Source organism: Sapajus apella, unplaced genomic scaffold (assembly GCF_009761245.1).
Source record: "Sapajus apella isolate SASKATOON/1434 unplaced genomic scaffold, GSC_monkey_1.0 scaffold66, whole genome shotgun sequence".
NCBI lineage: Eukaryota > Metazoa > Chordata > Mammalia > Primates > Cebidae > Sapajus > Sapajus apella.
Window position 1 is genome coordinate 463,537 of NW_022437006.1, and position 12,756 is coordinate 476,292.

The following is a 12,756-nucleotide window of genomic DNA, read 5'->3' on the forward strand; positions in this document are numbered from 1 at the left end:
CCCCCCCCCCCCACCCCGGGGCTATTGTTAACATGTTACAGTTGTTGACATTTTTTTGAGTTATGGTTTCATTGTTTCAGTCTGGTCAACCATGTTTTTGGTTTTCCAGACCACTTTCACTCTGACAATGATATGTCTTTTACTGCAAAGCTCAATGAGCCAATAGTCAAGGTATTCAACGGATATTTCACATCCCTTATCATCCTTAGGCTGCTGGCTCCAACAAGAGGTAAAATGGACTTTTAAAAAATCCACTGAAAGAAATTTCTGACTCTAACTTCTTCACACTCTCCTGGTCCATGAGTCTCATTTCTCGTTTCTTAGTAAAATAGTTTGGTCACCAAAAAATGAACCCTGAAAGGGTTCATAGTCTCCTAGCCACCTCCTAAATAATGATCAGGATGAAAAGGGGAGGGATCACTAGACGTGGTCTGAAATTCTGGGATTCTACCCCGACAACGCCTGGGCATGATGCAGCTTTCTTTCTCCAAACAGCGACTCCAAACCAAGCTGGTTGGTAAAAGGGAACTTAGGAAATTCAAACTTAATTCTGGTTTAGCCACCTGGGTTCTCTTGTTGGAGTGAAACCTAGATTAGGGGTCAGCAAACTATAACCTGTGGGACAAACTTGGCCAGATGTTCATTTTTAGAAATCAAGTTTTACTGGAACACAGCCTTTGACACACACACACACACACATACCCCACCCCTGGGGGCTACTGTTAATGTATTACAGTTGTTGACATTTTCTCAGGTTTCATTGTTGAAAAATTTTTATATTTCATTGTTCCAGTCTGATCGACCAACTCCAGCCACACTAATCAAAGTGTGTTACGCTTTTGGCTGTCCAGACCACTTTCACTCTGACAATGATGTCTTTTACTACAAAGGTTGCTCAACATGAGCCAATAGTCAAGGTAGTCAACAGATATTTCACACCCCTTATCATGGTGAAATGATAGGCTGTTGCCATTTTTTTCTGTGTTGTCTGTGGCTGCTTGTGTTCTACAAAGGCAGAGCTGAGTAACTGTGTCAGAGGATGTGTAGCCCACAAAGCTGAAAATATTACTATCCAGCCCTTCACAGAAAGTTTACAAACTCCTGCCCTACATAACGAAGATAACTACCACTTGGTTGAGAACACTGCTCACCAAGTACCCCTACAGTGACCCACGCCAGTCAAGGTGAGAAAAAAGGTAAGTCTGTACAAACTTTGTAAAAATGCCCTTGTTCCTCTTGCACGTGACCTCTGTGAGTAGGGGATGATTAGAGAAAAGTAAAGCATTTGAAGTGACTGATAATCACTCCTGTTATATAGCAGACTCCCCTTATCCATGGGAAATACGTACTAAGACTCCCAGGGGGTGCCTGAAATCATGGATAGTGCTAAATCCTAAATCCCATATATACCCTGCATTTACTATGCATACATACCTATAGTAAAGTTTAATTTATAAATTAGGCACAGTAAGAGATGAACAACAACAATAATAAAATAGAACAGTTATAACAATATCTACAGGGATTGGGCGGAAAAATAAAAAATATATGTAACAATACACCAGCATTACTACTCTTGTGCTCTGGTGCAATTATTAAGTAATATCAGGATTTTGTGAACACAATAGCCCTACGACAATAGCTCTGATAACAGAGAAAGCTACTTAACGGACAGCATGGACATGCTGAATGAAGGCAGAATTCATGTCCTGGGCAGGCAGGGCAGGATGGCATGAGATTTCATCATGCTACTCAGAATGGTGCACAATTTAAAATGTATGAATTGTTTCTTTCTAGAATTTTCCATGGAACATATATTTTTTTAACCACGGTTGAATGCAGGTGCCTGAAACTGCCAAAACAAAATGGCAGATAAGGAGAGACTATGGTATTTTGCTTCATGCGGATTTCAGGTATATTTCAATATGTTACCTTTTTCCCACAACATGGCTCTCTGCCCCCGACTACCACCCTCTTCTTTCAGTCTTTTTCATCTTAGCCCTTTAGTATTCTCTTCTGTGAGCTCAGCAATACAGGCTGTACCATGTGTTTCCCAAAGTAAATGCTTTCCTCTTTCTGCTCCAGTTCCCTCCAGCTGCAATTAGCAGGGAGTTGGGACAGAAACAAATCAAATAGCTCTTAAAATTCTGGGAGGATTATTTAGTGGCCACAAAGCCCATCCAGAAAGCCTGCTGGTCAAGCAAATTTATTAAATTCATCAAATCATGTATTAAATGTACTATGGCAAGGGAGATCACCTTGACAGGGTTTGGTAATGTTTCAATAAGGGAAAGTTAGGCAAGAGTGTACATAAAGTTCTGGGATATAAACTCCACCAGTTTAAGTGGGTATTTCTCTCCGCCAAGGTGGACAATGGGTAAGGATTAGGCAAAGTTTGTGACTTAGTAGTTTAAAACTGATGGATACAAAAAATAAGCTTTGATGAGCAATCTGTCCAGATAAACATGTTTGCCCAAAAAATCAGAATGTTTGTCCTGATAGCTGTTTATTTAGATAAACTGATTTGCAAAAATTTCCTAGAGCAAAAAATTATGTTGACATAAGTGGTGTTGATTTTCAGGCCCAACAGTTTGCATGGACAGTCTCATTTCTCAAAATAAGTCAGCTAAAACTTAAAATCTTTAAAAGCTGTAAAACAATCGAGGAGACGGGTAGATATCCCATCCAATATTAGTTACTCTACATTTTATAGTTAAAAGAAACAACCTATTAGTATTTGGCCAATTCATTATATGGTGAATTGATCTAATAAAGAAAAGAGTTTTGGCAACATGGATTGCTTCTAATGTAAGTGTTACATGACATTTTGTCCTTGACTTTCTTTTTTTTCTCTCTATAGCCACTCCTTTAAACTAAACCACAACTTCCTATCATCTACAAAGTTTTACCCTCAATCTTAGTTTCAATCCTTGACCTTTCATTTTATTTATTTATTTATTTAGAGATGGAGTCTCACTCTGTCACCCAGGCTGGAGTGTGGTACCACCATCTTGGTTCACTGCAGCCTCTGCCTCCCTGGTTCAAGCAAGTCTCCTGCCTCAGCCTCCCAAGTAGCTGGGAATACAGGCGTGCACCACCACACCTGGCTAATTTTTTGTGTATTTTTGGTAGAGACAGGGTTTCATCATGTTGGCCAGGCTGGTCTCAAACTCCGACCTCCACTGATTTGCCTGCCTTGGTCTCCCAAAGTACTGGGATTATAGGCGTGAGCCGCTGCTTACGGCCTAATCTTTGATCTCTCTTTCAGATTCAAAATTATATTCTAACTGTCTGCTTGACATTTCTACTGGATATTCTGATTCATTTTCCCTGTAAGACATTTCTTCCACCATCATAGTCTAATCATCATTCTACCTGTCAACAAAGCTAAAAACTAAAAGAATAACTTCTAATTCTTCTCTTTCCTTGGTCTCTCTATTCAAAACTATTCATATTCCAGATCCAAAGGATTCTCTATGGCAGTGTTAATCAAAGTGCTGGTCAGTGAGGAGATAAGGAGTTTATGGAAGAACATAAACCAAGCACTGTTTACTTCATGGAGAAAGCCTCATCAGCTAGATTAAATGTTGTGCTTAGTGACACAGTTAATTACTAGTCTGGCTCAAGCTTCTTACTCTGTTACAAACTAGAAATAGCTTGCTGACCAACTGCCAGCCTCAGACCGTACCTTGTCCCAAAAGGGTACAAAATTTGCTTCTAAGGGCAAATATGGACCTTTACACAGGACCACAGCTCTATTCCAGCTCCATGCCACCCTAGCATGACACTGAAGATCATGTGGTCGTCCCTTTGCTTTGCCTGCAAGTTCTGAAAAATTTTTCTTAACACTGTTAGTCTGTTTGTTCTTTTTTCACTAAGCCCTATGTTTTAAAGTTCTATCCATGTGAATCTACCCTTTTCTTTCTTTCTTTTATTTTTTAATTTATTTAATTTTCATTTATTTATTTTTGAGACCAAGTTGTGAGGCTGGCTGTTTTATTTTTGGTAAAGGCATGGTTTTGCCATGTTGCCTAGGCTAGTCTCGAACTCCCGGCCTCAAACAATCCAGCCTCCTCAGCTTCCCAAAGTGTTGGGATTACAGGTGTGAGCCACCATGCCTGGCCTACCCTTTGCTTTTCTAACAGCTTTATAATATTCCATGGTATCTCGCCTATTCCAGCTCCTTGCCACCAGAAACAATTCTGCAAAGAACATCTTCACATGTCTCTTGGTTTAGGCTTTCCACCCGTTAGGATTTTCTAACACTTAGGAAGTATCTCCCTGTTTCCAACTTCTGCCTAATTCAAATCTCACCTTGATAGCTAAAACCTTTGATAGCTCCCCATGACTAAAAGAGGGAATGCTCTTACTTCATCCTGGTCCCTAAGATTCTACTCCCAATTATTTGGCTTTATGCCTCACTACTATGCTATTCATATTGTATCTTCCATTCACATTGGAGTGCTACTTTTTGGTCTTCTCTCATATTTCTAACTTTCCTGCCTGTCAAAACTTTACTCTTTTTATTTCACACTCTCTTGAATGCATTTCCTCTGATTTGCAACTGTCAGATACTATCAATCTTCAAAAATAACCCCCTTTACAAAGCTTTCTCCTATTCTTTTCCTTATTAGAAATTTCAAAGTTTGTTACTCTCCCATTTATGATATTATTCTACATATATTATAGCTATTTATTTATTTTATTTTTTTGAGACAGTCTCGCTCTGTTGTCCAGGCTGGAGTGCAGTGGTGCAATCTCGGCTCACTGTAACCTCTGCCTCCTGGGTTTAGGCGATTCTCCTGCTTCAGCCTTCTGAGTAGCTGGGATTATAGGCATGCACCACCACACCCAGCTAATTTTCTATTTTTAGTAGAGACCAGGTTTTGCCATATTGACTAGGCTGGTCTCCAACTCTCCTGACATCAAGTGATTCACCTGCCTCAGCCTCCCAAGTTTCTGGGGTTACAGGAGTGAGCCACCATGCCTGGCCATATTATAGTTATTTATTTATTTATCTCTATTTTTTATTTATCTCTATTTTGAGACAAGGTCTTACTCTGTCACTCAGGCTGAAGTGGTGCAATCTGCAAGGTACACTGCAGCCTTGACCTCCAGGGTTCAAGCCATTCTCCCACTTCAGCCTCCCAAGTAGCTGGAATTCCAAGCAATTGCCACCACGCCTGGCTAATTTTTGTATTTTTGAGTAGAGACAGGGTTCACCATGTCGGCCAGGTTGGTCTCGAACTCCTAGTTGTTGTCTAATTCCTGACCTCAGATGATCTGCCCACCTCAGCCTCCCAAAGTGCTAGGATTAGAGGCAGGAGCCAAAACGCCTGGCCAGCAACCATTCTTTTAGTGATGGAAATAAAATCCCATTTAGATCAGATGTACAATTTATGCCAAGAACTGAAGCAAGATCTTCTCAGGACTACCTAAGTCTGAATCTACACAAGATCAGACATCTACATCACAGCCAACTGATTCCTGTTTTATGAAAAATGGCTGTGGACTGCGGGCCAGGAGTTTATGAAATATAATGTGAAATATCAGATGCTATTGCTTTAGAAAGTCTTCGGTAGATTAAGGAGATTGTTCTCCTTATCCTTAAGATGTCTATTTTTTACATGACTGAAAATTGCCTTTGTAACTTCCATTTCCAGTACAATTTCTGGTAGGAAATAACAATAACACGTAGTGGTGTTTATTATTTGCTGGGCATCCTTATAAGAGTTTTACATGGGTTAAATTTATCCCTCAGGACAACTCCATGAGATGGGTGCTATTATCACATTAATTTTATAAATAAAGAACTTAGGCACAGAGAGAGGTTACGTTACCGGTCCACGGTCACGTGGCTGGTGAATGGCAGAGCTGGGGGCTGAACCCAGCAATCTCAGCCAGGGATCCGTGATCTTAACCACTTTCCCACGCTTATCCCAGGGTCTCTCAATGTTTATCCCCGTTACAGAGGTGGAATTCTGCTGGAAGCTTTTGACAGCCTCATCTAGTGTTGTGTTGTGTTCTACCAAGGCTTTTAGCTGCTGAGACAGGCCACTGCCAGGAACAACCAGGGCGCCGAGCTGTCAAGGCTGACAAGAATGGACACTCATAGCTCAGCGCGCAGGACATAGGGAGGAGGGGCAAGCCCGCCCAGCGACCCACTTTGCACAATTGTCCTCAGCCAGGAAATGACAGATCGGGAACCCAGGCACAGAAACACGCGCGGGGCCTCTTCAGAAGTCGGGGAGGGGAGGTGGGAAAGGGGCGGGGAGGAAGAGAAGAAGAGCAGCGCAGGGCCTGGCAGTTTGGAGGAGGTGCCGGGGCGGTGCAAAGGGAGGCGGGACAGGGTAGACTCACAGATCCAGGAGCTGACTGACCCGCCGTGGGCGAGGCATCGCTGCACCGTCTGGAGCCTCCTCCGCGGTCCCAAGACCTCCAGAGCCAGCCAGGGACCGTCAGCCAACTCCCGCCCCCCGCGCGACGCGTAGGTTTTATGACGTCACACGGATTTTTTCGGTGACCGGGGCGTGGCCACGCTTCAGACTCCACAAGGAAAGAAGAGGGCCGCCTTTGAGGCGGAGCCACTGGGAGCTGCGCGGAAGAGGCTGGGTGTGATAAAATATACAGAGGCCCTGAGCTCGGGTGCAGCCCGGCGGGAGTTGTAGTTCTTTCACCTCACTGGCTTTCGCCCGGGTTAGGCTGCCGGAAGTTTCTCGGGAGTTCATCCCAGCACGAAGCCCTGCCGCGACGCCACGAGCCGAGAACGCTCCTGTGGCGAAGGGAGCGCCGAGAGGTCGCAGCTCTTACTAAAAGGATGCAGTGGACGCTAGGCCATACCGTTGGCTATGCACCCTGGAAGCCCGCTCGGATACGGACTCAGTTAACATCAAACGGAGCGTTTTAGAGGATCCGAGTTTACTGAGCACTTTCTAGGAAGCGTCCACTGAGCTACCTGCTTTCTATGCCTTAGTTCAACAATTAACCATATTAAAAAAAAATTAACCATATTCATTATAATCCGGTTAATTCAGAATTACTTAGTCTGTTGTACAGATGAGGACACTGTGTACCAAAAAGTAACCTCGCTAAGAATTTCGTCATGAAGGAGGAGGGAACCTGTATCCAAATTAGGAAGGATCCTAAAGAAAGGGCACCTTTCCACAGGTGGAATTTTCTCTTTGGTTCTGCTGCAGAGTACTTGCTGCTTTTTAGTGTTTTTGTTTTATTCTTTGTAGATTAATCTGTTTTTTATATGCTGGGTTTCTTTTTTAAGCTCCTCGAAAGTTGGAACCCACTCCTGTTCGCCTGTGCTGGATGCTGCGCATTCAATCAACATGCATTTATTAAGCGCTGAATGAGGGCCAGGGATCGTGCTGGGTGCTGAGGATTGAGTGGCGAACACTTGCATCAGACAAGTAAAAGGGTAATTAGAATAACTGTTAAATGCTTAGATGGGGTTAGTTCTATAGAAGCACCCATGGTTGGGGGAGTACAGATCAGAGAGAAAAGGGTGGTCTGCAGATCGTTTGGGATGGTTACACTGGAGAGTGATCCAGTGAGTGTAGGGTAGGGGTTACCGACTTTTTCCATGAAATACTCCGAAAGTTGCAGATTCTAGGAGAAACTATTGCCAGACCTAGACAATTTGGAGCCCAGAGACCATAAAGGAGGTGTAAGGGTTATTGCCGAGTTTAAAATGAGGAAACTGAGGCCAGTATAAGAAAATTAAATGCCAATTTATTCAGCTCCCTGGCGAGGTTCTATGGTCGGGGAAAGGGAGCCCGAGAAGTCGCGCTTACTTCCTCGGGAGTGGGGTTTTTGTGGCTGTGGGTAATGAGCAGCAGCTGGGTGCTCTGATTGGCTCCAGGGGAGTGGGATTGGGACGGGGCGGGCCACTATTGGTTGGCTTGTTGTTGGGCAGGTTTTTCTAGTATACGGGCCGGCCAGAGTTGTATTAGCCTGAGCCTTCCAAGGGAGCCATGCACAGAGCTAGGTGCCGCAGCCAGGTGCCGGGTGCAGAGTCAGGTGCTGAGTGCAGAGGTGGGTGTGTTCGGCCTCAGGGCGAGGTAACCCTCCTTGCAGGAGGGAAACTTATTATGTACCTATGTCTGAGATAAGAACTGTACAAGGCCGGCCGCCTGTAATCCCAGCACTTTGGGAGGTCGAGGCGGGCGAATCACGAGGTGAGGAGAGTTCCAGACCTGCCTGGCCAACATGGTGAAACCCTATCTCTACTAAAGATAAAAATTTAAAAAAATAATGGTGGCAGGCTCCTATAAACTGAGGAGGCTGAGGCAGGAGAATCGCTTGAACCCAGGAGGCAGAGGTTACAGTGAGCCGAGATGGCGCCACTGCACTCCAGCCTGGGCGACAATGACAGAGCAAGACTTCATCTCAAATAAATAAATAAATAAATTTGTCTCAAGGACTTAAAAACATAAACCGAAAAACACACAATTTCTTCACGTCTTTCATGCATTTCATGTTTTGCACAACTAGCTCATTTTGCAAATATGCACACATTTCTATGGCACCGTTTGTTGCTAAACTGCAGCACTTCAGATAAGCTACTGTCAAAAGGACGTTTGGCCCAGCAGCAGCACCTCCACCAATGAACGAACTGCAGTTCTTTATTTGAGCCTCCGGAACCAATGGACTTTGTTTCCATGACGTTTATGTGAACTTCTCTCCTTTACCAGTAAAATCTTGCCCCTACTCTTCCCTTCTGCAGACCAGTGGCTTGCATAGCTATACATCTTGGATTATAATTCTTTTTACTTACTCCAAAAGAAACTAAATATCTTTGGAGAAACCCTTCTCTGTTGTCTTTTGGCTTCACAGTGCCAAACAATAACTTAAATTTTAGGTTTTGTGGGCCATGCTGCTTGGTCACAGCTATTCAGCTTGTACCTTAAAATCAGCCATAGACAGTATGAATCGGTGGGGCTGTGTTCCAATAAAACCTTATGCTAAACCCTGAAGTTTGAATTTTATGTAATTTTCAACTGTCATGAAATACTCATCTTTTGATCTTTTTCAGCCACTGAAAAATGTAAAAGCCATCCTTAAGTTGTTGTACAAATATAGGCAGTGGACTGGATTTGACCCTTGAGCCATTTGCCCATGGGCCCTCCCCTGATCTAGAAAGCTAAGATGCAGCCTTATGGCCTAAATGTTAAACAGTTTAGGCTTTTTCTATAGAACTTTGGGCAGAGTCATTCATGGGTTTTAAGCAAAGACAGGGCATGCATAGGAAAGATGTGTTTTAGAAAGATAACAATAGCTGTTATATGGTAAACAGACAGTTCACAGGTGGAGGCTGGGTGACCAGATAGAATACTTTTTTTTTTTTTTTTTTTTTTTTTTTTGAGACGGAGTTTCACTCATGTTACCCAGGCTGGAGTGCAATGGCGCGATCTCGGCTCACTGCAACCTCCGCCTCCTGGGTTCAGGCAATTCTCCTGCCTCAGCCTCCTGAGTAGCTGGGACTACAGGCATGCGCCACCATGCCCAGCTGATTTTTTTGTATTTTTAGTAGAGACGGGGTTTCACCATGTTGACCAGGATGGTCTCGATCTCTTGACCTTGTGATCCACCCGCCTCGGCCTCCCAAAGTGCTGGGATTACAGGCTTGAGCCACCGCGCCCGGCCACTTTTTTTGTTTTTTTTTGGAGACAGAGTCTCGCTCCATCTTCCAGACTGGAGTGCAGTGGAGTGATCTCTGCTCACTGCAACCTCCGCCTCCTGAGCTCAAGTGATTCTCCTGCCTCAGCCTCCTGAGTGGCAGGGACTTCAAGCAATTCTTCTTCCTCAGCCTCCTGAGTAGCTGGGACTACAGGCGTGCGTCACCACGCCAGGCTAATTTTTGTATTGTTAGTAGAGTCAGGGTTTCACTCTGTTGGCCGGGCTGGTCTCAAACTCCTGACCTCAGGTTGTCCGCCTCCCTCGACCCCTCAAAGTTCCTGAGATTACAGGCATAAGCCAGTGCACCTGGCCCAGACAGGAGACTTGTTGATAGCTTAAACTAAAGTGATAGCAGTGGAATGGACAGATTCAAGAGATGATGGAGGCTGGGCATGGTGGCTCATGCCTGTAATCCCAGGAACTTTGGGAGGCTGAGGCAAGTGGATCACCTGAAGTCAGGAGTTCGAGACCAGCCTGGCCAACATGGTGAAATCCTGTCTCTACTAAAAATACAAAATTAGCTGGGCGTGGTGGTGTGTGTCTGTAATTCCACCTACTTGGGAGTCTGAGGCAGGAGAATCACTTGAACCTGGGAGGCGGAGGTTGCAGTGAGCCAAGACCATGCCACTGCACTACCTCTAGGGTGTGTGTGTGATAGAGTCTTGCTCCAAAGTATTTATTGTTTGGCACTGTGAAGCTAAAAGACAACAGAGAAAGGTTTCTCCAAAGATATTGAGTTTCTTTTGGAGTAAGTAAAAAGAATTATAATCCAAGATGTATAGCTATGCAAGCCACTGGTCTGCAGAAGGGAAGAGTAGGGACAATATTTTACTGGTAAAGGAAAGAAGTTCACATAAACGTCTTGGAGTCACATAAGAGTCTTGCTCTGTCTCACACACACACACACACACACACACAAACAGGAGGTAATGGAGGTGGAATTTATAGGGTTTAAAGGTTGATTGGGATGGGGTTGGGAGTAAGGCAAAGTGAAGAGTTGACACTAATTTCTAGGCTTTGGTTTTGGAGAATTTGGTGGCTCATGGTAGTGCCATCTATTGAAATGAGAGAATTAGAGAGGTTTTTATTATTAAGAGGGGAGAGGTTATTTAAATTTTGGACATGTGGATTTTGAGGTATGTCTATGAAAATACAGGCTTGGAGCTATAGTTCTGGAAATGGTGCTGGTTTGATTTTAAAAAAGAGATTGAATAGCAGTGATAAGACTGTACAGGTATTTACTCATGGATACGGTAAGTTTTTGGACAAATACTCAGCTGCTCTGGAGCCAATTAGAGCTTGGAAGACCTTAACAGAGCAGATTAGGGCGGGACCTCATGGTGCTTCCTATTGTTATAACCGAGTCAGTTAGATGGAAGAGGCCACACTCTGAGTTTGAATCATGAGTCCTTTATTGCCGGCGACCGAGAGTCAGCTCACACTCAAAATCTCTCCATCCCAAGGAAGGGGCTTGATTTCCCTTTATACCTTGATTTAGGTAGGGGAGGGGGAGCCTAGCTGAAGCAGAATTTTATAGAAGCAGAATATGCAGGTTAGGGGAGGAGGCTCCTATGATTGTTGATTAACTAAGGAGGGTATACACAAGTGGTTCCCATCATTGCTGGTTACCAAGGGGGCATTCGGTACTTTCCATATAATTAATCAAGGGGTGTTCACAATAGCAAGGGGGCTTGTTAAGCAGGATATGTTTACAATGGTTATATGTTTCTATGGTTCTAAGTATAACTTGACCCAGCACTGTGTGACCCCAGATATGCACTCAAAGGAGAAATGGCGGGAGGGGTGAGGCGGAGGTTAAGATGGAGTCTGCCTGGTTTTAAGTAAGATGGAGTCTGTTAGGCTAACACAGGGTAGGTTAGCTCACTATCTCTTGAGTGTTGTAGAGCTGTCCATATAGGTCTTTCCAGTAAGCACTGATTCTTCAAGACCAGTAAAGGGCAGATCACTGCCCCAGTCTTATGACGTGTTCAGTGTTAGTGTTCCCACACACTTCCAGAGAGTCAAAGGAAGTTGTCACAACTGCTTTTATTCTTTTCTTTTTAAAAAATTAAATAGGTAAAATAACCAAATTATTTCTAGCCAATGTATTGTAAATGTCCATGCTGAGTAAGCACGCATGATATCATAGTTCTTAGAACTGTTTGTTTTTTTACAATTATTTCCTGCAGATTTTAGCGCCTTTGATATCTCCAAGCCTGCCTCCCAGATGCTTAGCATAACCGTATCAAGAATTTCTTATTTTGGGTCTCTTGCCATGGATGAGATAGATCTGATGTACACCGTGGTTGCCTTGCCATACTTGTTTAATTCCTTCCTGGTTTTATAGCAGCCACGCGGTTTGGGGAACTGACTCCATCTTCAGAGGTGGGCCCAGATTAAAGCTAATCAGTGATTACTCTGGTGGTTGATTCAAGGATTAGTGAGCCTAAAGCAACCAAGAAATTATGATATAGTCAACCCCCCATATCTGCAGGCTCTGCATCTGTAGATTTAACCAGCCATGGAGAAAACATTCAGGTAAAAAAAAAATCAATAAATGTGAATTTAAAAACCAATACAGTATAATAACTATTTACCTTGTATTAGGTATTACAAGTAATCTAGAGATGTTTAAAGTATGGCCAGGTGCGGTGGCTCCATTCACACCTGTAATCCCAGCACTTTGGGAGTCTAAGCTGGGTGGATCACCTGAGATCAGGAGTTCATGACCAGGCTATCCAACATGGTGAAACTCCATCTCTAGTAAAAATACAAAAACTAGCTGGGCGTGGTGGCAGGCACTGTAAGTCCCAGCTACTCAGGAGGCTGAGGCACAAGAATCGCTTGAATCTGGGAGGTGGAGGTTGCAGTGAGTCGAGGTGGCATCATTGCTCTCCAGCCTGGGTGACAAGAGCAAAACTCCATCTCAAGAAATTAAAAATTAAAAACATAATAAAGTATATGAAGGCTGTGCATAGGTTATACATGAATATTACACCATCTTATATAAGAAACTTGGGCCGGGCACAGTGGCTTATGTCTGTAATCCCAGCACTTTGGGAGGCCGAG

At 43.8% G+C, this 12,756-nt stretch overlaps 1 protein-coding gene and 1 long non-coding RNA gene across 8 annotated transcripts in view; one reads left to right on the plus strand and one right to left on the minus strand.

The window, feature by feature from the left end:
• Positions 1 to 6,562, minus strand: part of AMN1 (antagonist of mitotic exit network 1 homolog) — a 74,970-nt gene extending 68,408 nt beyond the window's left edge. For 5 of the 6 annotated variants that reach the window (XM_032248261.1, XM_032248265.1, XM_032248262.1 and 2 more), the window contains exon 1: positions 6,361 to 6,511. In XM_032248261.1, the coding sequence (XP_032104152.1) occupies positions 6,361 to 6,398 (38 nt within the window). In that variant the 5' untranslated portion in view covers positions 6,399 to 6,511. Of the gene's footprint in view, positions 1 to 6,360 lie in introns of all 6 variants that reach the window. The other variant, XM_032248266.1, reaches the window with a different exon arrangement.
• A 466-nt stretch (positions 6,563 to 7,028) lies between these two features.
• On the plus strand, positions 7,029 to 8,231 carry LOC116530263. 2 transcript variants are annotated; one of them, XR_004259909.1, is made up of 3 exons: positions 7,029 to 7,167; positions 7,277 to 7,673; positions 8,089 to 8,231. It is a non-coding gene; the product is annotated as an uncharacterized LOC116530263 (long non-coding RNA). The 2 variants fall into 2 exon arrangements; XR_004259908.1 differs by lacking the exon at positions 8,089 to 8,231 and having other exon boundaries at positions 7,277 to 7,771.
• The last annotated feature ends 4,525 nt before the right edge of the window (positions 8,232 to 12,756 follow it).